The 27877-nt window shown below is 37.2% G+C and overlaps 1 protein-coding gene and 1 non-coding gene across 51 annotated transcripts in view; both read right to left on the bottom strand.

The window, feature by feature from the left end:
- Positions 1-27877, bottom strand: part of CCDC158 (coiled-coil domain containing 158) — a 91653-nt gene that overhangs the window by 21868 nt on the left and 41908 nt on the right. For 26 of the 50 annotated variants that reach the window (XR_002806991.2, XR_011437530.1, XR_011437523.1 and 23 more), the window contains 5 exons: positions 25229-25381; positions 23132-23244; positions 20706-20864; positions 19440-19532; positions 18522-18647 (listed from right to left, as the gene is read on the bottom strand). Coding sequence is in view for 39 of the 50 variants with exons in the window: in XM_070263657.1 (XP_070119758.1) it covers positions 18522-18647; positions 19440-19532; positions 20706-20864; positions 23132-23244; positions 25229-25381 (644 nt within the window). In the remaining 11 variants the exon portion in view is untranslated. The remainder of the gene's footprint in view (positions 1-18521; positions 18648-19439; positions 19533-20705; positions 20865-23131; positions 23245-25228; positions 25382-27877) is intronic. The other 24 variants (XR_011437532.1, XR_011437525.1, XR_011437531.1 and 21 more) reach the window with 2 other exon arrangements.
- LOC111773037 (U6 spliceosomal RNA) lies at positions 24468-24574 on the bottom strand. Its single transcript, XR_002807243.2, has one exon. It is a non-coding gene; the product is annotated as a U6 spliceosomal RNA (small nuclear RNA).

Raw genomic sequence — 27877 nt, 5'->3', positions numbered from 1 at the left:
TCATTTAAACTTCAACCTTCAAATCACCCACTAAGGTAGAAATCATTATCTCCATTTTAGAAATGAGAAAACTAAGGCACAGAGAAGTTAAATAACTTGCTTAAAATTACACAAGGGGTAAATGGCAAAGTGCAGATAAAGAGTGTCATCTGTCTGAATTCAAAGCCCACGATATTTCCACTTTGGTACACTGCCTGATTATCATTGCGTATATTCACCAGGAAATGTGATCAGCGTGCTATGAGATGCTCAATTCAGGATCACAAAATCACAAAGTTACAGAATATAGTGGGGCACCTTACCTCGACATACTTACAGACTGGTTATTACCAAAGTAATTTACAAATCACATGAGGGCAATTACCTCATACTCAGAAGCATTAAATAAAGATTAATTTATAAGTCAAATGCACTTCAGGAATCTTTAAAACTACTAAAGAGACATTAATACAAACACCACCACCATTTCCTAACCCATGCCTGAGGTGACAGGGAATAGAGGGGCAGTGTGGAACAGAGGGAAAGAGCACAGGCTTTTGAACATGGCCACTATCATTCTCCAGCTACGTGATCCAGGGCAAGTTGCCCTTCACATGCCAACAAACTTTGCAGGACAGCTACTATGTGCCAGACACTCTGTTAGAAATGAAAGTAAGATGACAAATAATACTAGTCCCTGCCTGAAGAGACCACACAGACTAATAAGGGAGCCAAATGCATAAATATAATTTCACTATAATATGTGAAATGCTTCTTTAATCTCCATTTCCTCATCTGTAAAAATGAGGAAAATAACTTGTTTTATAAGGATGGTATAAGAAATGAGAAGTACTTGAAGTGTGCATAGTTAAGTATTCAAGAAAGGCTGGCTTCCAGTTCCCTCTCCCCTTAGCATAAAAACAAAGTATTTTATTTTTTTTGAGGAAGATTAGCCCTGAGCTAACACCTGCTGCCAATCCTCCTCTTTTTGCTGAGGAAGACTGCCCCTGAGCTAAAATCCATGCTCATCTTCCTCTTCTCTATACGTGGGATGCCTATCACAGCATGGCTTTTGCCAAGTGGTGCCATGTCTGCACCCAGGATCCAAACCAGCAAACCCCAGGCCACCGAGAAGCGGAACGTGCGAACTTAACTGCTGTGCCACCAGGCCGGCCCCAAAACAAAGTATTCTAAATGCTTCATATATACTGATCTAGAATCACCAGAAAAGTACTACAACTTAACGTGCAATGTGTTAGAGCCAGGGCAGAGCCACTAATACGAAGTTAGCAGGGTTAACTGCATTCTAGCTACTATGCTCCTCTTGATACAAGTAGAGATATTGTCTTTCTTTTTCCATGTTCTTTCTTTCTTTTTTTTTAAGCTTCAGGGAAAAATTTACATGGACACAGTCTGAAACTCATCTCCTCTTTGTTTCCAAATAGTTTTTTGAACAACTTCTTGCAAGACAGGACAGGAGTATATTCAACATCTTACTTTTTTCTTGGGAACTCTGCTCTATAGCGAGGAAAGCACTTACTTTAGTGTTTTTACACAATACTTTCAACACTGACATTCAAATAAAGGTAATACAGTGGCTCTGGAACTGAACATACCATGAACCTGGAAGAAGAGAATTCTTCTCTCTTTAGTTTTCCCAGTAAGGTAAGTATACGTGAGCCATGCGAGGAAATTTTAGGAGCAGGATAAAAAGGGATTTGGTAATTGGCAAAATTTCCCAGAGGCTCTAATTAAATCTCAGAAAATTAAATAACATGAGCAAAATAAACAGCCAGTAGTATAAATATTTAGGGGCACAAGTGCAGAGCTTGAAAATTACATGTCAGTAAATTTTATCACTATCACTTTAAGAACGTATTTCTTTGCTATGTGTTCAAATAAAGCATTAGTTCTATTATTTAAAAAGTATAACTATTTTTCTACGCAAACTGCATTATTGTTTTTAACTGGACATCCACATGCAAAAACATGAATCTAGATGCAGACCTTACACCTTTCATGAAAATTAACTCAAAATGGATCACAGACCTAAAAATGTAAGACGTAAAACTATAAAACTCATAAAACATAATATAGAAGAAAAATCTAGTTGACCTTAGATTTAGTGATGACTTTTTAGATACAACACCAAAAGCATGATCCATGAAGGAAAAAAATCATTAAGTTGGACTTCATTAAACTTAAAACCTTCTCTCTGTGAAAGATACTGTTAAAAAAATAAAGACAAGTCACAGGCTTGGAGAAAATCTTTTCAAAATGGATTGGTATGAAAAACGCACCCAAAAAACTTTTAAAACTTAACAATAAGAAAACAACTCAATTTTAAAAATGGGCAAAAGTTTGTAACAGACATCTTACCATAGAAGATATACAGATGGATAATAACTACAAGAAAATATGCTCAACATCACATGTCATTAAGGAATTGCAAATTAAAATAACAATGAGATACTGCTACACTCCTATCAGAATGGCTACAATCCAAACACTGACAACTCTAAATACTGGCAAGGATGTGGCACAACAGGAACTCTCATTCATTGCCGGTAAGATTGTAAAATGGCACACCACTCTGGAAGACAGTTGGCACTTTCTTACAAAACTAAACATGTTCTTACTATATAATCCAGCAAGCAGGCACCTTAGTATTTATCCGATGGAGTGGAAAACTTATGTCCACACAAAAACCTGCACACAGATGTTTATAGTAGCTCTATTCATAACTGCCAAAACTTGGAAGCCATCAAGATGTCTTTCACTAGCTGAATGGATAAACAAACTCCAGTATATCTATACTATGGAATATTATTCAGTGATAAAAAGAATTGTTATTAAGGTATTAAGAGACATGAAGGAGTCTTGTAAGCATATTGTTAAGTGAAAGAAGCCAATCTGAAAAGACTACATATATGATTTCAACTATATGACATTCTGGAAAAGGCAAAACTATGGGGACAGTAAAAAGATCACTAGTGACCAGGGGTTCAGGGGAAGGGAGAGAGGGAGGAATAGGTGAAGCACAGAGGATTTTTACGGGAGTGAAACTACCCTGAATGACACTGTAATGGTGAATACACGTCATTACACATTTGTCAAAATTCACTTAATGTACAACACAAGGAGTGAACCCCAACATAAACTGTAGACTTTAGTCAATGATAACGTATCAATATTCGGTCATCAAACGTACCACACTAATGTAAAATGTTAATAACAGGGGAAACTGGCGGGGTGAGTAGGCAAGGCAAAGGGAGTCCACGGGAGCTCTCTATACTTTTTGCTCAACTTTTCTGTAAACCTGAAACTGCTCCATCAAACTAAAGTCTATTAATTTAAAAAGGAAAATTGTGGGCTTTGGGAGCAGCAACAATAACAAAAAGATATCAATTTAAAGTGACGTCAGCATCACGGCAGAGTGAGTTGTTCCTTTTGTCTCTCCCCTCTAAGTTACATTCAGTCAGACATCCAGTGACCAACAAAGCCCTCTGCACAGCACATCAGAGTGATCTGTGCATCTGTACATCTGAAGGTGGGTGGACTGGACCTCCGGGAGGCAGTGGAAGTAGGGGAGCAGCCCCCTCTCTCTCCCCTGGTGGTGGTGATCCAAAACGCAGATCCTTACACTGGCATGCATGCCAGCGACCACAGGCTGCAAGGGCAAACACAGCACTCAACGGCTGGCCCCTGCCCCACCCCCAGTGGTGGGAGGTGGTGCACACATTCTGAGGCTTCAGGACACAGAATGGAGCTGGTGACCTGGCCCCCTCCCACCCCTCCAGCAGTGGCACTAGTCTTTCCAACAGTGGAGACTACATCCAAAGCGCAAATTTCCTTGGCAGCAGTGGGGTGCCTTGATCTGAGGTTTCAGAGCAGATCATCAGCGTGCCAGCACCAGTGACCAGAGGCTGTGGCCCCTGCCTCTCTCCAGCTGTGGCGGGTACCACACCCATTCTGAGGCTCCAGGATACAGAACCGCACTGGTGACCCAGCCCCCTTCTCCTCCCCTGCCAGGGGTGCTGGTCTCTCCAGCAGTGGGAACAGCAACCAAAACACAGATTTCACTGGCAGGAGCAGGGTGCTCTGACCTGAGGTCTCAAAAAGCACACTGGCGAGTGCCAGTGACCAGAGACTGCAGGGCCAGCAACAACACTTGAGGCTTAGCCCCAACTCCTCCCCCAGCAGTGGCAGGTGGCACCTGTGACTTGAGGCCTCAGGAACCACAGCAGAACACAAGACTCAGCCCTCAGTGATGGCACCCTCAACACTGGCTTTACCAGCAGCGGGGGCTGCATACAAGAACCTGGGTTCCTGATAGCAACAGCAACACCTGTGAACCCAGAGCTCCTGGCAGTGATGCTGCCAGCACCCCCAGATAACCCTTGAGCAGCAGCACCCAACCTGTGGAGAGCCCATGGAGAGCAAGCGGGGGAACACAAGACCCAGGCAACCCTGGAAGCAGCAGAAGTGCTTACAGCCTAGTGACCCCAGTGGCAGCACCTGATGCTGCAGTGACATCGAAAGCAGCAAGGCATCAGCAACCTCAGAGGCACAAGTGGCACAAGGAGGGCACTGACAACACCTCTAGCAGAGGCAATGGAGGGTGGAAAGTGGAGGCTTTCAAATACAATCAGAGGTAGCTCAGAACCAAAGTAACCAAAGCTGTACCCAAATAAGAAAGGTGGTTACAGGGGCCAGCCCCATGGCCTACTGGTTAAGTTCACGCACTCCACTCTGGCTGCCCAGGGTTTCGCCGGTTTGGATCTTGGGCACAGACATGGCACCACTCATCAGGCCATGCTGGGACGGTGTCCAACATGCCACAACTAGAAGGACCCACAACTAAAAATATACAACTATGTACCAGGAAGCTTTGGGGAGAAAAAGGAAAGATAGTATCTGTTTTTAAAAAAGGTGGTTACAATCACAAATGCTTCAGAAGAGGATCAAACATCAAACACCATGTAGAACTATAGTACCATGGCAGAACAGAAGGAGAATAACAGCTCTCCAAAAACCAAACTTGAAGTCACAGAAGATTATAATCTGATTGACAGAGAATTCAAAATAGCTGTCATAAAGAAACTCAATGTGTCACAAGAAAACTCAGAAAGACAATTTAATGAGCTCAGGAATAAAATCAATGAACAGAAGGAATACTTCACCATAGAGATCGAAGCTCTAAAAACCCAAACAAAAATTCTGGATATGAAGAACACAATTAATGAGCTAAAAAATAATGTAGAGAGCATACAAAATAGAGGAGACTTTATGGAGGAGAAAATCAGTGAGCTCAAAGATAGAAACTTAGAAATGATTCAAGTATAGGAGGAGAGAGAATTAAGACTTTTAAAAAATGAAGAAATTCTTCTAGAAATATCTGACTCAATTAGGATTATAGTATCCCAGAGGGAGAAGAGTGAGAGAAAGACAGAGAGCTTACTCAAAGAAATAATAACAGAGAACTTGCCAAACCTGAATAAGGAACTGGACATGCAAGAACATGAAGATAATAGAACTCCTAATTACACCAATCCAAAAAGATCTTCTCCAAGGCATATAATATTAAAACTGTGAAAAGTCAATGGCAAAGAAAAAATATTAAGGGCAGCAGGAGAGAAGAAAATAATGTACAAAGGAACCCTCATCAGGTTTTCAGCGGCTTTCTCAGCAGAAACCTTATTGGCTAGGAAAAAGTGGAATGACATATCAAAAATACTGAACTATCAGCCAAGAATACTCTATCCAGTGAAATTATCCTTCAGATATGATGGAGAAATAAAAGCTTTCCCAGAGAAACAAAAGTTGAGGGAGTTCATAGCCAGTAGACCTGCCTTACAAGAAATGATGAAGGGAGCCCTCCTATTGGAAATAAAAAGGCAAAGGTTTACAAAGCTTTGAGCAAGGAGAGAAAGAGAAAAAATCAGAAAATTACACCTCTCTATCAGAATAGGTTAGCAAACACTTAATTATAAAATACAGGGTAAAGGGAAAGAAAGCATCAAAAATAACTACAGACACTTCAATTTGGTCACAACCTCACAACACAAAAAATAATTTGTGAGAACAAAAACATATAAGTGGAAGAGAAAAGGGATGGAATCTACACAGGCTAACAGATTTAAGAGGCTATCAGAAAATGGACTATCTCAACTATGAGATCTTTTATACAAGCCTCATGGTAACCACAAAATGAAAAATCAGAGTAGAGTCACAAATCATAAGTAATAAAGAGAAAACTCAGAAAACCATCATAGAAACCCATCAAACTGAAATGACAGACAGAAATACAAGGGAAAATAAACAATGGAAATACAGAACAATTGGAAAACAAAAGATAAAATGGTAGTATTAAGCCATCATATATCAATAATCACTCTAAATGTAAATCGGTTGAATTCACCAATCAAAAGACACAGAGTGGCTGAATGGATTAAAAGACAAGACCCAACAATATGCTGCCTCCAGGAAACACCCCTCAGCTCTAAAGTAAACATGGGCTCAGAGTGAAGGGATGGTAGATGACAGTCCAGGAAAATGGCAAGCAAAGGAAAATGTGTATAGCCATGCTTATATCAGATAAAGACGACTTCAAGATAAAAAAGACGAGAGACAAAAATGGCCATTATATAATGATAAAAGAGACATTCCACTAAGAAGACATAACACTTATTAATACATATGCACATAACACAGGAGCACCAAAGTACATAAAGTAACTATTAACAGACCTAAAGGGAGAAACTGACAGCAAGACAATAATAGTAGGGGACCTTAACACCCCACTTACGTCAATGGATAGATCATCCAGGCAGAAAGTTGACAAGGAAACAGTGGCCTCAAGTGAAACACTAGACCAGACAGACTTAATAGAGATATATATAGAACATTTCATCCCAAACCAGCAGAATACACATTCTTCTCAAGTGCACATGCAACATTCTCAAAGATAGACCATATGTTAGGAAACAAAGAAAGCCTCAGTAAATTTAAGAAGACTGAAATCACATCAAGCACCTTTTCAGACCACAATGCTATGAAACTAGAAATTGAGTACAAGGAAAAAGCTAGGAAAGTCACAAGTATGTGGAAATGAAGCAACATGCTACTGAACAACTATTGGATCAATGAAGAAATAAAAAAATATCTAGAGACAAATGAAAATGAAAACACAATATACAAAAACTTAAGGGATGCAGCAAAAGCAGTACTAAGAGGGAAATTTATATCAATACAGGCATACCTCAACAAACAAGAAAAATCTCAATTAAACAAGCTTACCCTATACCTAAAAGAACTAGAAAAACAATAAAAAAAGCCCAAAGTCAGCAGAAGAAAGGAAATAATAAAAATAAGAGCAGAAATAAATGAAACAGAGACTAAAAAAAAATAGAAAGGATTGATGAAACTAAGAGCTGATTCTTTGAGAAGATAAACAAAATTGACAAACCCTTAGCCAGACTCACTAAGAAAAAAAGAGAGAAGACTCAAATAGATAAAATCAGAAATGAAAGAGAAGAAATTATGACAACAGAGAAATACAAAGGATTATAAGAGAATACTAAGAAAAGGTATACACCAACAAACTGGATAACCTAGAAGAAATGGACAAATTCTTAGAATGATATAACCTCCCAAAACTAAATCAAGAAGAAATAGAGAATCAGAACAGACCAATCACAAGCAAAGAGACTGAAATAGTAATCAAAAATCTCCCAAAAAACAAGTCCTGAACCAGAGGGTTTCTCTGGTGAATTCTACCAAACATTCAAAGAAGATTCAATCCCTAAACTTCTCAAACTACTCTGAAAAATTGAAAAGGATGGGATGCTTTCTAATTCATCTTACGAGGCCAACATTATCCTGATACAAAAACCAGACACAAGGCAACACAAAAAAGGAAAATTAAAAGGTCAATATCTCTGATGAACTAAGATGCAAAAGATCCTCAACAAAATATTAGCAAATTGAATACAACAATATATTAAAAGTATTATACACCATGATCAATTGGGATTTATTGCAGGGATGACAAGATGGTTCAACATCTGCAAATCAATCAAGGTGACAGACCACGTTAACAAAATGAGGACTAAAAATCACAGAATCATCTCAACAGATGCAGAAAAGGCATTCAACAAGATCCAATATCCATTTATGACAAAATCTCTCAATAAAATGGGTATAGAAGGAAAGTACCTCAACATAAGAAAGGCCATATATGACAAACCCACAGCCAACATCATACTCAACAGGGAAAAACTGAAAGCCATCCCTCTAAGAACAGGAACAAGACAGCGATGCCCACTCTCACCACAACATAATACTGGAAGTTTTAGTCAAAGCAATTAGGTGAGAAAAAGAAATGAAAGAGAAATAAATAAATAAAAGAAATAAAATTGGAAAGAAGGAAAACTCTCACTATTTGCAGATAACACGATTCTACATATAGAAAATCCTAAAGAATCCACCAAAAAACTATTAGAAATAACCAATATATAGAGTAAAGTTGCAGGATACAAAATCAATATATAAAAATCAGTTGTATTCTTATACACTAATAACAAACTAGCAGAAAGAGAAGTCAAGAATACAATCTCAGCTATAGTAATTAAAACAGCATGGTATTGGCAGAAAAACAGACACATAGATCGATGGAACAGAAATGAGAGCCCAGAAATAAAACCACACATCTATGGACAGTTAAATTTTGACAAAGGAGCCAAGAACATACAACGGAGAAAGGAAAGGCTCTTCCATAAATGGTGCTGGGAAAACTAGACAGCCACATGCAAAAAAAAAAGGAAAGTAGACCATTATCTTACACCATACACAAAAATTAACTCAAAATGGATTAAAGACTTGAATGTAAGACTTGAAACCACAAAACTCCCAGAAGAAAATACAGGCAGTACACTCTTTGACATTGGTCTTAGCAGTATCTTTCCAAATACATGTCTACTCAGGCAAGGGAAACAAAAGAAAAAATAAACAAATGGGACTACATAGGACTAAAAAGCTTCTGCATGGCAAAGGAAACTATCAACTAAATGAAAAGACAGCCCACCAACTGGGAGAAAATATTTGCAAATCATATATCCAACTAGGGGTTAATTTCCAAAATATATAAAGAACTCATAAAACTCAACAACAAAAAAACAAGCAACCTGATCCAAAAATGGGCAGAGGATATGAACAGATATTTTCCCAAAGAAGATGGCCAACAGGCACATGAAAAGATGTTCAACATCACTAATTATTAGGGAAATGCAAATCAAAACAATGAGATATCACCTTACATTCATCAGAATGACTATAATTAACAAGACCAGAAATAACAAGTGTTGGAGAGGATGTGGAGAGAAGGTAACCCTCATACACTGCTCGTGGGAACGCAAACTGGTGCAGCCACTATGGAAAACAGTGTGGAGATTTCTCAAAAAACTGAAAATAGAAATATCATATGATCCAGCTATTCCACTACTGGGTATTTATCCAAAGAATATAAAATCAACAATTCAGAAAGATTTATGCACCCATAGTTCATCGCAGCATTATTCACAATAGCCAAGACGTGGAAGCAAACCAAGTGTCCATCAATGGATGAATGGATAAAGAAGATGCTGTATACATATACAATGGAATACTACTCAGCCATAAGAAAAGACATAATTGTGCGATTTGTGATAACATGGATGGACCTTGAGGACATTATGCTAAGTGAAATGTCATACAGAGAAAGACAAATACCATATGATTTCACTCATATGCAGAAGATAAACAAACACACACATAGATAAGGAGAACAGATTAGTGGTTACCAGAGAAAAAGGGGGTGGGGCAGGAGAAAGGGGTAAAGGGGCACATGTGTATGGCGGCAGATAAAAACGAGACTATTGGCGATGAACAGGATGCAATCTATACAGAAACTGAAATAATGTACACCTGAAATTTACATGATATTGAAAGTCAATATGACCTCAATAAAATAAAATAAAAAAATAGGTAAATGGTTAAGTAAACTGCGGTAAAAAAAAAAAAAAAAAAGACACCAATTTATATTTATCAGCAGGTTATATGATACAAGAATGTCCATTATGCCACACCCTTCCCATTACCATTTGACCATTTTTATATGCAAAATTGCTAGTTTGTTTTTGCTTTAATATGTAGTTATTGTTACTTGTTTATAAATGAGTTTGAACATTTTTCATGTTTACTGGCTATCCACATTTCCTATTTAAGTTTGTATCCATATCTTTAGTACACTTTTAGAGTATATGCTGTCTTCACCCATGTATGTAAAAACACTATATATTATAGATATTAACCTTTTATCTATTGGAAATATTTCTACGGTTTGTGATTTCCTTTTGTTTATGGTGGTTTTGTGATTTAAGTTTTACTTAGTCAAAATTATCAATCTTTCCTTTCAATGTTTGTACATCTTGTAATACTTTTATTGATTCATTTTTAGTAATTTACTGTTTAATTCATATGGAACATATTTTGATTTACAACACAAGCAAAATACACTTTTTAAAAAAAATTAGAAAATAGCTGGGAAATAAACAATTCTAAAACACTCTTCATATATGACTCTTGGCTGGCTAGTAAAGCAATAACTAAGTGCTCTTCCTGAAGTTACTGGAGCCCTCAAAGGATCATGTTCTCCCTCACCCTAATCCTTCGACCTTTAGGATACACATTAAGATTGTCTTTAGGGAATAGATATTTTCAGTTTAAAACTTTGGCAGGCTTTTGGTTTCAAGGGAAAAATATAAGCTTTTACTGTTGTTGTTAAACTTAAGGTTTATTTTGTGATTTGATTAGTTTTATATTACATTTTGACCCTGAAATCATTTAATGTTAGATTTTTTCCCAAAATAACTCCTAAATTCTCTCTCTAATGCACCTCCATCTTCTCCAAATATTGTTCTCTCTAATGGCCTTGAGTCCATTACAGGCAACCTTATAAGTTATGATGTATCATAAGTAATGTCTAGGGAGAGTATGTGTTTCTCAACTGGCCCTATCTCCATTCTCCAAAGATAGAAGATAAATGTAAAAGCTAAAAATAAAAGCTTGATCTCATTCAGTTTGAAATAGACTATTCTATTTTGAGAATGTCTGACCAAATCCATCTCTTATACTTGTATTCTTCTTAGAAGACTGCAATAAAAACAGAATATAAACATACTATTTAGAATACAAACATATTATTTATATTATATATTAGGCCTATATTCTATTTTATATCATATATATGGGTTAGTAGCAAACAAGACATAAGTTACAAAGTGTTGCTAAAAATCTTGCTCAAATCATGGGTACTTCAGTGACCGAAACCAAGCACAGCTAGTACACATTACTGTGCATGTGTATAGAATCTGATACAGAAGTAAAATAAATTATATGATCCTGGAAATATTTTATTTTTATATGCTAAAATAGCCTTTATCTGAAACATTAATCTAAACTACTTCTATATCAAGCTACCAATTATATGTGTGTGTACGTGTCTGTTTGTGTATGTACGTATATACACATATACATATATACATACATGTTCTAGGTGTTTCAAGTTGGACCAAATCATGTAACATAATGTTTCTGGTTCTCCTATTTTCTTACCTATAACACAAAGGGAGTCAACTGGATAATTTTAAATGCCTTTGAAACTCTAAGATGGCATAATCCTCACTCACGAAGACCTAATGAAATACAATATTAATTCAGGAATAGTATCTATTCACATCATCCGTTATTTAAATTATTTTGTATAGACAGCATTTAGCAGTGTAGTGTAGACAATCACTACAGTATAATGGTTAAGAACACAGACTCTAGACTCAGGTAGCCTTGGTTAAGTCTTGGCACAACTGTGTTTTTGGTGTGTAAATTCTGTAAGTTCCTTGGCTTCTCCAAGCCTGTTTCGTCACCTGTAAGATAGGTTTAACAGCACTTACCTCAACTTGGTAGTTGTGAGGAATAAATTAGATAATCTACAAAAAGTGCTCTGCCCAGTGTCTGGTGTTTGGTAAGTATCAGCTATTATTAGAATCATGGAACAAGAAGACTAAAATGAAACAAGATAAATTAAGGGGCAATGCAGAGTAACGCAAACAGAAATATTCTACTTCTAAATATAATACTTAGCCTTTATTTCTGCTCTATCTGAAGCTCCACCAAAATGACACTAAAGGAATTAATAAGGATAAAGAGGAAAGGAGAGAGAACATTGGATGAGTAATGAGAACAAAATTTCGGGAGACGGAAAGCAAACGGATAATTCATAACTGATTTAGCAGAACAAAGAAGGCTAAAACCTGCACAGAAGTAGCCAACAAGAAGCAAGCTGCTCTGCATCAAAGCATTCCAGAAAGACTCAGGAACTGGAAGCCTCACGTACTTCTGAAGACGAGGGTAAGCCATAGGACAGCAAAATGGGAGGACTAGCTAAAGTCTATGGGAGAAGATGTTAGAATCCCGAATGTTCTCTCCACATAGTCAGGTTTACTCATCCTTTTCCCCTAAATGAATTCAGAGGCCTAATCAATGGGCGAGGTTAAATCAAAGGAGCTTCGGCCCCAAAGGCATATCTGGCATAGCAGGAGTAAGGCTGCAAACGGAAAATACGAGCGTTAAGTGAGACTGCATAGGTACATAGACAGATACCCTAGACTCCCTGCCCCACTCACCTCTCAGAACACTGGCAGATGGATTTACACTACAAAATCAGTAGTAAGAGAATAGCTCTTTAGGGGAAGTGACAGGACCAAGACAAAAGACCTATAGACAAATTTTGGGTCCCTCAATAAAAAATTAATACCTAACCATCTACCAGCTGACAAATCCTGTCAACTACATAAAGAGCTTTTAATCAGCTTTTTAGGGCCTTAATCTTAAATATGAATGGACAGTAATTGATCACCAAACAGTGAAGGAAAGTCTCTACCATGACAGACAGACATCAAAAGAAACAGAAAAGAATGAATTTGAAGAAACATCAATAATTCAGGCTACAGAAAAAATTACCAAAAAATTGAAGTTAATATCCTTAAACGGAAATGAGAAAGTATCGCATCCATGAAAGAACATTAAACTATATAAAGAAAAGATTTAAAGAGCAAATAATGGCTCCTGGAAATTAAAAAAAATATACATGATATTAGGAAAAAAATTCAATAGATGTTTAGAAGACAGAATTGAGGAAATTTCCCAAAAGGTGGGAGTAAAAGAAGAGGTGATGTAAAGTGGAAGTCAAAATTAAAGACAATTAGAGAACCAATCCAGGAGGTCTGATGGGTGACTACAGGAATTCCAGAGAGAACTGAGAAAATGGAGGGAGAAAATGATCAAACAAATGATATAAGAAAGTTTCTGAGAAGAAATAGCACAAGAGCCTGCTAAGTCCCCAGCATGATAAAGAGAAGACGTCCAGCAGGGAGCCTCCTGAAATGAACACCAGGGATAGACGAAAAACCCTAAAACCTTTAAGGAAAAAACCCCAACAGGTCACATACAAAGGCTCTGGAATCAAAATGGCACAACAGCAACAACATTTTGAACATCAATCAAATGTAAGTGAAGAATAAAGGTAATTTCAGACAGGAAGGTTTTAAAACAGTTAAAGAATGAAATGCACCCTTTCAGGGGAAGCCGCTGCTTTATATGCTCCACCAAAAGGAAAAAAGAAACCAAGAAAGGGAATTAAACCTAAAACACAGAAAAAAAGATGAAAGAAATTCCCCGAATTTTGGTAGAAGGAAAATCCAAGAAAGCAAGCATGCCGAAAGTCTAGAGAGCAACCAATCAGATTAGAACAGGATACGAGGGCTCCGAAAAACATAATACATAACATATAAACGAATAAAGGAACTGATAAAACAGCTGATCCCTTTTGCAAGAGGATGGAATACGGCACCCCGAAATGTGCCACTTTTGTAAGTGGATTATTTCAAACCAAAGGAAATCAAGATTCAGCAGACTGAGGAAAAACTTATACCTCTCCCTAAACTGCCGAAAAGAATTCAAATAGCCTGGCCCCGAAAGAGACCTATTACCAGATATAACTTTTTTTATCTGAAAAAATTACCTGCCTGGCAGGGCAAACATCTGAGTACCAAACCTCTGCTCTGCTCATCTTCCTGTGAACTGCCTTCTCCCCCTTTGAAGCCCCGGGCTCCTACCCCATCCCTTAGCTCAAGATGGCATGTAAGTCTCAAACTGCCTGACTGCCTTTGAGTCTCACTGTCTTTGTGGGGCTCCCATACATACAAAATTAGTTTTTCTCCTGTTAATCTGTCTTAGGTCTATTTAATTATCAGACCAGCCAAAGAACCTAGAAGGGAAGAAGTGAAAAACGTTCTGCCCCTATACTTCACTCATACTAAAAGGAGTTTTATAGTATTTTTCCAGAGAATTCTGAAAGGTAATTAGTTCCAGATATCTAGAAAACTAAACAAAGTAAAACAAAACAATTAGTAAATCTAAGGGCTAAAAGAAAATATAATCACAGTTCATTGCACAGTTCAGCTAGGGAATATTTACATAATCATAATAATTTGAACACTCAATGAGACGTAACCAAAATTGGATATCATAACATGGACGGGCTTAAATAGGGAAAAGAAATGTGTATGTGTATGTATGTGAGGTAAAAAAGAGCACAATTTTTATATTCTATAGTAGTTTATGGATACTATCTAAAATTGTATGAGCAATGAATAATAGTAGAGGAGTTCTTTTCCCAGTAATGGTAGACCAACCCTTCTGTTCAGAATTCACTAGAAAAGTATACAAAATATATTTCTTAAGTCTGCCTGACAACATTAGACAGCTACTAACACAGTTAAGAATTATGGGGCCAAAGCCTGGAACAAAAGAAAATCCAGGGAGGGAGGCATTTGGGGCCATTTTTCTGTGAAGCATTTGCCAATTCTAAAGAAGCAGCTCAGAGGCTGAGAAGGTGAGATGAGCTTTTGACAGAATCATGGAGCTAGAGAGATAAAAACTGGAACTGTATCAAAGAGGTGGGGAATAATTGGTAAGCCTCAGGTTTTGAGAGAAGAGCATTAAACCAAACAATCTCAATTCTCAAATCAATTAAGGTGACATAGGATTGTTAGAGCCCTTACTTTAGCTACCAGCCAGAAACAAATGCAAATCCTCTATGAAGAAAAAAAAATCAAGAACCCCAAATTATCTCTGTAATTTTTCATATTCAATGTCCAGAACTCAATTATTTAAAAAAGAAGCAAATGATTAAAAAATGGGTCAAAGACCTTAACAGATACCTAATCAAAAAAGATATTTAGATGGCAAATAAGCATATGAAAAGATTCTCCACAGCATATGTCATCAGGGAAATGCAAATAAAACAACAAGATACCACTATGCACATATTAGAATGGCCAAAATCCAGAACACTGACAACACCAAACGCTGGCTAGGATGTGGAGCAACAGGAACTCTCATTTATTGCTGGTGGGAATGCAAAATGGTACGGAAGACAGTTTGACAGTTTCTTATAAAACTAAACATACTCTTACCATATGATCCAGCAATTGTGCTCCTTAGTATTTACCCAAAGGAGCTGAAAACATGTCCACACAAAAACTTGCACATGGGTGTTTATAGCAGCTTTACTCATAATTATCAAAACTTGGAAGCAATCAAGGTGTCCTTCAGTAGGTGAATGGATAAACAAACTGTGGTACCTCCAAACAATGGATTACTATTCAGTGTTAAAAAGAAATGAGTTATCAAGCGGTGAAAAGACATGGAGGAAGCTAAAATGCATATTACTAAGGGAAAGAAGCCAATCTGAAAGGGCTACATACTAAATGATTCCAACTCTATGACATTCTAGAAAAGGCAAAACTATGGAGACAATAAAAAGATCAGTGGTTGCTAGGGGTGAAATGGAGGGAGAGATGAATAGGCAGAGTACAGAGGATTTTTAGGGGAGTGAAAATACTGAGAATATTATAATGATGGATATATGCCATTTTACATTTGTCCAAACCCATCAAATGTACAACACCAAAAGCAAGCCCCAAGGTAAACTACAGACTTTGGGTGATTATGATGTGTCAACACAGGTTCATTCTTGGCAACAAATGACCATTCTGGTGAGTGATATTGATAATCAGGGAGACTGTGTGTGTGTAGGGCAGGGAGTACATGGGAAATCTCTGTAGCTTATTCTCAATTTTGGTGTGAATACAAAACTGCTCTAAAACAATAGTCTTGGAAAAAAGGAAGCAAAAAGACCAGATAACATGACTAGAAACCAAGAGAAACAATGGCCACAGGCCCATAGGGGATTCAGATAATGCAGTTATCATACACTAATTTAAAAAATAATGTTAATAGTACAAGTGCCAGAAGGAAACAAAAAAAGAGGGCAGAAAAAATAACTGAGAAGGAAAGGGAGAAAAATTTTCCAAAATTAATAAAAGATACCAATCCACACATCCACAAAGATCAGTGAACCGTAAGAAAGATAAATACAAATAAGATTACCTCTTGGCACATCACAGTCAAACTGCTATGACCAAAACAAAGAGAAAAATCTTAAGAGCTGTCATAGAAAAAAATTACCTCCAAAAGAGCAACAATAAGACTTAAAACTTACTTACCAGTAGAAACAATGAAAACCTGAACACAATGTTTTACAATGAATTCATTCACCCATTAGATAGATATGTGTTGAACACCTACTATAGGCTAAACACAGTGCTAGGTACTTGAAACATATCAGAGAACAAAACAAAGAATGTATGGTATTTTTAACTGTGTAAAATTATATAATAAACATTTTTTCTTTTTTCTTTTTTTTGCTGAGGAAGATTCACCCTGAGCTAACATTTGTTGCCAGTCTTCCTCTACTTTGTATGTGGGACACTGCCACAGCATGGCTGACTTGTGGTGTAGATCCACACCCAGGATCTGAACCCATGAACCCGGGCCACCGAATTGGAGCGTGCTGAACTTAACCACTATGCCATGGGGCCAGCCCGTATAATAAACATTTTCAAGAGAAGAAATTAATTGTATAAAGCGGACTTGACAGTCTATTTAGAAAATATAGTTCATTACTGCTGTTAGAATTGCAATTTAAAAATTTAATTTACAAGACTTAAGACTGGGTAGTTTTATAGTGATGGATGAGATTCTGTATAATCAAGTGGAGTCTGTGTATTAAGGAGCGAGGTAAAACCCACTAGGCTGGCTTTTGAGTAACGAAAAGTCATTGAATTTCAGAGTTGATCTTTCTAGATGACCCTAGAGATTACCTAGTCCAGACTCCTCATTAGAGATGAAAAGAGCAAGGCATGATATATTTACTGATTTTCCAAGATCACACAAAGTATTTAGAGACACATCTTAGTCCCAAGGATACCTGGTCAAGTTCTCCTTGTTGCTGTTGTTTTGTTTGTTTGTTGTTTGGTTCATGGGGTTATTCTGAGGAGGGAGTATAATTTAATTTTTATCGGCGTAATATATCCAGGGTTTTAAAGGTAAAATGACTTTATAACACTGAAAACAAAAAGCAGCAGTCTCCTGCCTTTTCTCTGCCCGCCTCCAAGTTCCAGTCTCTAGACAGAACCGTTTAACTTCTAATATTAACATTATTATTCTATTGTTTGATAGAATGTTCTATTATTTCTTGTGGGATAGCTTGTTTATCAGTGCACACATCGTAAGCATGTGAGAGGAGTCCATTTCAACTTTTAGTCATTTCACAGTGCATACTTTTCCTTTAAATGGCACAGGCAGAATAACTGGTAGGTCACTGGTGATCTTGTTGCTATACATATGATAGGACCATTAACTACTGAAATTGATTTTCATGCATGATTTATGAAATAAGCCTCATTTCTTCAGAGCTGGAGCTGAACACTGGTTGCAAGAGATTTGTGGTTCCATAAACATATGTATGTTCAGAAGAGACAAAGCGTGAATTTTACATCGCACGTATTTTTTTCCTGAGCTTTAAAAGTCTGAAAAGTTAGACTAAAAATTTTCCAAAGTCACTAACATTGTAACTAAAGGGAATAAAAATGTTCTAAGGTTAATACAATTTTTTATTACACATAAGTTTCACATAAAGTTCATGAAAAGACAATATACAGCAAATCATGTTTATCTTGGTAGTGTATTAAACACACCACTAACTTGCCTTTGCCATTTGAAATGATGCTTATTTTAGCCATGTGAACATCTGCTTTGTAATCTGGAAAGGCTTGTGAGGGAAAAAATTGAACAAAAGGCAACTGAATAATTTACTTTAACAATTACTGTTAAAATCAATCTCACTGAATATTTCATGTCTGTTTTTCCCAGAGAAAACATCAGTGAAGAAAACGTTTTCATCCATCTGTCTGTATAAATCTAAAATCTAGTAATTGAAAATGTCATAACTAAAGACATATTTTTTAAATAGAATTCTTCTTACTTTAAAAGTGTTTACATATCATGTCATCTGCATCTGGATTATAAGCCTAGATACTTACCTGCGACAGGAAGCTGGCTGTAGACTGGGAAGACGGTACATTAGAATGAGAACGGGCAGCAGAGGACGACTGTAGGAGGCGCGGTTTCACAGAAGAATTTGAGGTGTATCCAGGGCCCTGAAGTTCCTGGCAAACAGTATATCATGTGAGCAAAATAACTGTCAATCTACAATTAGAATTGTGAAATCAAAATCTATTTTTACAACCATAATTTCAATGTTATATGTTGAACTTACAAGGTTATAAACCAAAGTATTAAGTAAGGTGATCCTGGATGTATAAGCTACTCCTGGAAGACTAAGCATGTGCTCAGGAAGATGGCTTCACATTCCCGAGTGACAAAGCATCCAGATGTGAAAACACACCTAGGAAGGTTTGCTCCCACACTGGCCTCTAACTTTTGCCAAAGACTCCATGCTGGTTCTGGCACACTACTGTGGAAGAGCCTCTGCAACTAGAGTGCTCTTGCCTGTAAAGTCTCCAGGACTGAGACTTGAAAGTATGTTTGCAACTTTAAAATACACTGGAATACAGACATACACTTCAGTGGAAAATGTACAATTTTTAAAGAACACATGTCCCGCAGATTACATCATTTTTGCTATTCACCAAACACGCTCTCACTTTGGGCCTTTGCACTTTGCCTTCTGTATGCAAAACTTTCCCTCAAGAATCCCTAAGGCAGGGACTTTTGTGTTTCCTCTCCTTATTAGTAACTTAACAGAAAGCACGGTGCTGCAATTTGTTACTACATATGGAAAGGACAGGCACAGTATGTAATAACATTTGTACAGATTTCATAATTGCTAGCATTAGATAATGTTAAAAGTACACGTGAATGTATCTAAGGTACATGAAGTATATCAAAGGCATTATTCTTGCTTAAACTGCAACTTATGATGGAAAAAAAGACTTTACTTTTACATCCAAAGTGTGTTGAAGTTTTAGGCGCACAGATTCTTGTTCCTGACGCTGTATTATATCTTGACATTCTGCAAACTGCAAAGATGCCTACAATCAAGCAACCACACGTGGTTTATCCTTCATTCTTTATGCAATTTTACTGTATTAATCTATAAATGCAGAGTTGCCATCTCTTCAAGGAAACTCCCCCACTCTTAGCACACTGTATTACATTTATCATTTATTTATCTGTTCTATTCAGGAAACTGAGAGCAATTGGAGGTGATGTCTTTATCCTCTGTATCCCCACCTCTATACAGCATTTAGTATGTGGAGGTCACTCAAAAGAATGAACAAACTAAGGATGAAATGAGCAAACAACTTTAGTAATGTAAAAACATTTACATAAAAATAACCACAACTGAAATTCATTGGGTCAATATATTATATTTTAAGATCAGAGTTGGCATAGGTGGGATCACAGATCATTTTATATAACCATGAAGGCTCTGATAAGAATCAAGGACTATTTTTGGTACATTTTTAGGTTTCCAGAGTTTTCAGGTGACCAGAAGAGAGATTTATTTCTAATAAGTGACAGTGACAAATATACTGTCCTTCATCCTTCTCATTCTTTAAGCTCTGTTTTCTACTGACACTTGCTGGACCCCACAAAGTGACAGACATTAGCCTTACTTTACCATTTTATTGGTATTATTGACAGACTGTATTCTACCTATCGTTTAAGTCATTCTTTGGGGGTAAGTTAGATTGGTGACGTTTTTAATTATTCAGGCCACTAAGGATACCAGGAGCATCTTATATCTTCTATCTTACTGCTCCTATGACCACGTTAGCCTGAAAAAACTAATTTTGAAAGAAGTATGCACTATGACTATTTTTCAAAGTTCAGAAGAGCTTTCTCTGGGGGCCCAGCCCAGTGGCATAGTGGTTAAGTTCATGCGCTCTGCTTCGTCAGCCCCAGGGTACAAAGGTTCGGATCCCGGGGGCAGACCTAGCACAGCTAGTCAAGCCATGCTATAGCAACATCCTACATAACATAGAGGAAGATTGGCACAGATGTTAGCTCAGAGACAATCTTCCTCATACAAAAAAAAAAAACCTTCTCTATCGGATATAGTTTTTCCTCGTATGAGGTGATTAGGATACAATGCAATTTGACAGATTTGCTTCCTATCAACATGGAGCTTTCATTCAGAACAATTCTACTTAGTTAATAACTATTTAGTTAACTACTTTATATATTTAGTTAATAACTACCTTATCAAGAGCAACTTCCATATTAACCACTTTTTCTTTCAAACGGCGTTCCTGAGATCTCAGGACTTCTAGTTCTCCGGCCATCTTGTTTTTTTCTGTTGCAACAGTACTTAATTCCTGGCTTAATTTATTCTTCTCTTCTTTTAGAAAATGCTTTTCCTACAATTACAGAGAAGAAAATATCAGAAATAATATGCTGATGTAGATGCTGAGATGTGACGGAAATATAAAACTATTATTATATAAAGATCTGAACTACAGTTTAAGTCATATGCCATTTAATTGCTTCTGAGTTGGAGTTGGGAGCTGCTAAAATTATGTTACCTTGTACTCATTTTTATTGCTACTAGTATTATTACTTCTTTCTAGGCATAATAAATCTTTGATGAAACCTACAAAATGTGTTATAACTATGTTGTCACAAAAAAAGAGTGTAATAGTGAATTGAGACTGAGTAATCATACATCAAATTTTATTGAAATTTGTTTAAAATGACAGAAGTGATTTAAAGAAGATGCATTTATTTGAAAGCTTTATGGGCTTCTATTTTGTTTCAAGATTGAATATTCATTTCACAAATGTCTACTGCAGATACTCCAACATAAAAAGAAATGGGACACACTGTTCCTGCCCTCAAGTCACTTACAGCCCAGTGACAAGAATGAGCTTGCTGATATACACTCCAGGAGAGCCTTTGGTAGTCAACAAAACTTCATTAAAAGTAGTTCACTCCTTTAAAAAACATCATAGAGGGGCCGCCCCGTGGCAGAGTGGTTAAGTTTGCGCGCTCCGCTTCGACAGCCCAGGGCTTCGCTGGTTTGGATCCTGGGCGTGGACATGGCACCACTCGTCAGGCCACGCTGAGGCAGCATCCCACATGCCACAACTAGAAGGACCTGCAACTAAAATATACAACTAGGTACTGGGGGGCTTTGGGGAGAAAAAAAGGAAAAATAAAATCTTAAAAAAAAAAATCATAGAATAGGTATACAAAAAAAATGCATAGTAGTCAAATTAAAATATAGACCTCAACTTATTGAGGTCTATATTTTTTTAAATAACATATTTTTTCATAGAGAAAATTTTTAATGTAAATAAGGTAGAAGGTATTGTTGCTATAACACACATTTTGGATGCAAATAATTTTTCCTTTTCTGATTAGTTAGGCAGAAAAGCTTCAGAGAGAAAGAGGGATTACTTTTACAAGCTGCCTCTTTTCTGTTTGAATGCACTGTCATTGAGCTTTGATGAATGCCTTCCTTCGGGGGACAGGAATCTCTGAGGATGGCAGGCAGCAAGCTCTTAACGCCCTAAGCACCCTCAGGATGAGGATAAACATGGCGTAGGTTCCAGATAGGTAAATAATGGAAGAAGAAGAAGAAAAAAACAAATTTAAGGTAAGAGAAAAGGAGGAGAGAAAAAAATGAGAAAGCACAAAAAAGAGGAAGTAAGTCTACACGATTAGGGGTGTGCACAAACGCATATACGTATTGTTAATATTTGGCCTTGTTCTAAAAAAGTATTTCAGCAGCTCCTTTGGGTAAGGGGAAGCAATTACTTTAGTTGCACTTATTATTTTCTACTTAAGCTCTTTACTTTCTCACTTCCATTACAGTCAGTTCAGTTATCATTCTTCTTTTGAAAATGCAAATTTGTTCCCAAGTGATTATCAGGGAATATTTGAGCATAACACAAATTTCACATTTACTTATGCACAGCTTCATTTATGAGAAATATTAGGTCAATGCAGAAAACCGCACCAGCTAAACAGAGCTGTATAGGAACACACACAAAGCATACATGCACAGTCTTCAAACAACTATCTATCAGCTACCTCAGTTTACCTTGTGTTGTGAGCCACGCCCATGCACATCTGGTGTTACAGAAAACCCACCCTCTATCCCTTCATAAGTCACAAGCTGCAACCCTTAGACGCACACACCCGCAAGCAAACTTCAGGTCTTTTTTAAGATAAAGGGCTATCTTTACTATAGTATTTATGTATTTCTTAACCATTTAACATGTATAAAACTGTGTGACCATTTTCATTAGGTTCCTATTTTTTTGGTGTCACTGATTAAATCTGTTAGTGCAGTGCTCTGATTCTCATAAGCCCTGTAGTTTTTACTGCATAATTTTGCACAGCACAGTGATTTTAGGAACGTGTATGTCGCGTTACAGAAGAACTGACTGTGTTCCCTGTCTTCACCATAAACGTCCTTTTGCCCAATTCCTGCATTTAAAATACCAGCTCTTTCAAGATCCTGTTCAAATGTTCCTTCGGGAACTTTTCCTCATTCTCTTAGTCAGAAATAACCTCTTTTCTTTTCTCCACTGTAGTTTGTATCTCTGCTATGTCTTTCTGTCATGAAGTATATTAATGAGTGAACATGTTGGCTTCCCCCACTCCGAGGACAGGGACTCACCTTATTTGCATTTGTCATCGCCTCTTCCAAAAATTGTATCTTGCTCTGAAGGGCATCTATTTGACCTCTTTTAGCTGTGATTTGCTTTTGCATCCCCATTGCCACTTTCATAGCTGGGAAAAAAAGAAAGTAAACTGTGCTTTAGTTTTTAAATTTTCTAAATTTTGAGAGGCTACTATTATGAGAAAGTGACAAGTAAGATTCTCCAAGGCACCTGGACAGTTTCAAGGAAGTGATCATGGAAAAAAGTCTTCATATTTTACAATATTGGGATATAATAATTTTCAGCAATTACTCAGAGACTTTTGAGCTGAGAAATATATATAAATGATGATGTTTTGTGATTTCTTTGCTACTGGAATTAAGTTTCATTGACCACTGTAATTTGCCATATTTCAATGGTAATAAATAATACTGATCAAAGTCACACTTACACACAGGAAATATACACATAAAAATATATAGTTATATAATGAATAATGTACATAGCATTTTTACTAAAATATTTTTTCTAGAAACTCATATTTAAAATACCACACAAGAAATCTACTATTAGTGATCTTTTAAAAGATTCCTGTGATATCACAAACCATTCAATTTGCATTCTCATGGTTATTGTCATGTGCTTGGAACTCATTTCTGTTTCAATAGTCAAATTGGCAGCACAAGCATATATGTGATCATTTTAGTAAAACTGATGACACTGAATACTTAATACACGGCAGGCCACTGAAAAGACACACAAAGCTCATCCTTGCTTGGAAATTCAAAGCGAGAGACCTTATGTTGTTTCTTATAGTCAGCTGACGAAAGAGGTTTGAAAATGCCACTGCTTTGAGTCAGGTCCAGCTATAGCTTAGAGGTGAAACAGAAAACGTACCATTCTTCAAAAACAAACCATTGGAGAGGATGAAAGGTCTGACTTTTTGCTAAGAAGATACAGTTTCTAACTAAACTGTCAAAAACAAGGTTAATACAGGCACAGTACATTGATTAAAATAGACTTTTAATAGATTAAAAGTCCCACTCTGAAGAATTCTGGTCTTATTAATTAGATCATGATTGGACTTCCAAGGTAATTTTCTTAAATCCTTTTTATTAAGATGATTTTAATCAATGAAAATAAGCATTCAAATGCAAATAAAGGATTACCTGCTTAATTTAATAATTGTCATGTGACTGGGGCAGTTGTGGAACGCCTGGAGGGCAGTGAGGAAGGGACTGTCTGGTGTTGGGGGGCAATTCCAAATGGGCCTCTTGAGTGACCTCTCCAAACCCCACCATGTTCTTGGTTAAGTTAACCAGCAAAGAAAGAGCTGAACCTCTGAGAACCACACAAAATACTGAATGCCTCAAGAATCTGCATGCTATCTTTGTGCAGGGGCCACGATAATCTTCTCTGTATGGGTCCAACTTTGGTTTATGTGCTGCTGAAGTGAGCACAGAAATAAATCTTTTGACATTAAAAAATATTGAGAAATAGAAAAATGTAGCCTTTACTTAGATATTTATTCTTATAGTCAGCTAATATAGCTGTATCAACAATGATATGAATAATATGAAACAGAAAATAATCTTCTCTCTCTGAATTAATTCAAGCAGCAAGATAAAAAGGGAGCAGGTCTAAGTAGGTGCTCATCCTAGCAGATCCATTCCCAGGGCTCCTTCCTGTTTTTATCACAGAGAAGGAGTCAGGAACTGACAATGAGCCACAGATACATAGTTTATGTAGATAATGAACAGGTAAAAAGTAATGGTTGAACGAAAGTTATCCCTAACTTGTATTTATATCAACACTTCCTTAAAAATAATTAATTGGCATTCACAGACATTCAAGTCTGTTAGAAATTATTGAAATAGCTACAGGAAAAGAAAGATTCAAATGCTTTAGAGATTAAATTAAGTACATGGCAACTTCCCTTCAAAAACCTGAGTAGAACTACTGCTATGTTCCACCCGTCATTGCTACCTATTGCCGTACACCCCTCAGGCCATACGGCACTGTGAAGAGGGGGCAGAGGATGTATCTAGGTTTGTGTTTTAATAAATCTAGACCAATGGAATTAAAAACAGAAGAAAAAATCTAAGAAGGCATACCGTGACCATCAGATCCTTCCATTGACTTTAATGTATTCCTTGTTTGTTCTAGTTCAGACTGTGCAGATTTTAATTGCATTTTCAGCTTATTCGTAGTAGTTTCCATTTCCTCACTCTTGTTTCGAAAATTCCTTTTTAAGACGTCATAGTCCTCTGTACAACATGATAGTCAGTAATAGATGGTTACTTTTTTCTATCCCATTGCTGTGAAGTATATTTTATTTGTAACAATGATCACAGAATTTGAGAGCTGGGAGAGACTTCATTTACTGTCGTAACTGTCATTTGTTACACAAGTTAGATGTACATACCCATTTCCAGGGATCTGACTTTTAATCTTTAATCTGCTTGGATGGACCTTCCTCCTCTACCCACTTATTCACTGCTTTTTCCCAGCCAGTGTAATTGGCCTACATCTATTTCATCTTAAACCTTCTTCTTAGATGATCATATCCACCACAACAGATTTAACCACCATCTATAGGTCCAAAAATCTCCACGACACAGTAAGTAATCTGGAGCTGCCATCTGTCTTATCTTTTTATCTCCAGTAACTATCAAAATACCTGGCACACGTTCACCATTTGTATACAAGAATACACACACACATACACACTTATTCAACTATCTACTTAATTTATATTTATATATGATAGGTAGATTCACACATAACAGGAACAAACAGCCAAGACCTCTTTGCTGAGCTCTAACTCTGTCTGTGCAGACATTTCCATGTGGATGTCCTAGTGTCACCCAAACAACCTGCCTCATACTGACTACATCTCACCCTCCTGCCCTCAAGCCTATCCCTCCTTCTGGTTTCTCTCTCTCAACTGTTGTTATCACTGCTCCACCAGTATCGCAAACTTAAAACCTGAAACCCATACACAACCCTTCCAACCACTAAGTACTTTTGACTCAATCTCCAAGAATATTCTCAATTCTTTCCTCTCCTCTCATTCCCACTGTCACTGCCTTAGTTCAGGCTCTCATCATCTTTCCCTGGATCACTGAAAAATCCTCCTTAACTGGTTGGCTTCTGTCTTATTAGTGTTGCCTTTCTCTATTTACCTGCTCACACCATGCTTCTAAAATGTAAATTTGATGACAACAATCTCTTACTTACTATCTTTTGTTGGCTCCACATTGTCTGGCTTTGCCTATCTATTCTGCCTCATTTCTTAGTCCTCATTCCTTTGTACTTTTACTCCAACAAATACTTCTGAGATCACAGTACGTTATTCTATGCCTTCATGCTTTTGCCCATAATGTTCTCTGCCTGGATTGCCCTTTCACCTCTTTTCACTTGTCGAATTCCTTTTCCTCCTTCAAACCTAGTACAGATGTCACCTCCTAAGGGATGCTGATTCTCTACTCTCTCCAACATCTTCACCCAGCACACGTCCACTGTGCCTCACCCACTGTACTGTAACCTGTTCTATAGCACTGGCTCCCAACTAGCCGGGAGCCTCACTGTTGTGTTTCTAGGGCCTATCTCAGTATCTAGCATAGTATGTGCCCAGGCATCATTGACTCTGTATGTGTTTGTGTGTGAAGTAAATGATATCTGTATCATACTAATCATGAACCAAAAGTGTTTCATTTTTAAATTTAGGGCCTTGGATTTTTCCTTTCAAAAAATCTGCATAAATCAAAACCACACTAAGATATCACCCTATACCCGTTAGAATGGCTAAAATAACCAAGACAAAAAAATAACAAATGTTGGAGAGGTTGTGGAGAAAAAGGAACCCTCATACACCGCTGGTGGGAATGCAAACTGGTGCAGCCACTATGGAAAACAGTATGGAGAGTCCCAAAAAATTAAAAATAGAAATACCATATGACCCAGCCATCCCACTACTGGGTATCTATCCAAAGAACTTGAAATCAGCAATTCAGAGATTCATGCACCCCTATGTTCACTGCAGCAATATTCACAACAGCCAAGACGTGGAAGCAACCTAAGTGCCCATCGTCTGATGACTGGATAAAGAAGATATGCTGTATATATATAGATATATATATATCTATATATCTACACATACATACACACAATGAAATACTACTCAGTCACAAAAAAGGATAAAATTGTCCCACTCACAACAACATGGATAGACCTTGAGGGTATTATGTTAAGCAACAGGAACCAGATAGAGAAAGACAAACTCTGTATGATTCCACTCAAATGTGGAAGATAAACAAACACGTGGACAAAGAGACCAGATTAGTGGTTACCAGGGGAAAGGGGGGTGGGGGATGGGCACAAAGGGTGAAGTGGTGCACCTATAATATGACTGACAAGTGACAGTGAACAACTGAAATTTCACAAGGTTGTAAACTATCATAACCTCAATAAAAATAAATTTGCATAAGTCTGCTTGCACGTGTTGCTTCATTATCAAATCTCTAACAAAGCTATTTGATTCAAAGGACTCAAGGACTTCTCTCATACTTCTCTTGGAAACACAGTACAGAATTTCATGAACCCTGAGGACTGACTAAAGTTAACGGTTAATAAGTGCAAGACATGGAAGCTCTTCAAGGAGAAGTATCAGGATTTCAGGCGATGAAATGCTCCACTGGGGCAGCATAATTATCCACATTTGTAATGTGGGACGAGGAACAATCTTTTGCAAAAGTCCTAGT

Source organism: Equus caballus, chromosome 3 (assembly GCF_041296265.1).
Source record: "Equus caballus isolate H_3958 breed thoroughbred chromosome 3, TB-T2T, whole genome shotgun sequence".
NCBI lineage: Eukaryota > Metazoa > Chordata > Mammalia > Perissodactyla > Equidae > Equus > Equus caballus.
This window is presented reverse-complemented; position numbering and strand designations above follow the sequence as displayed.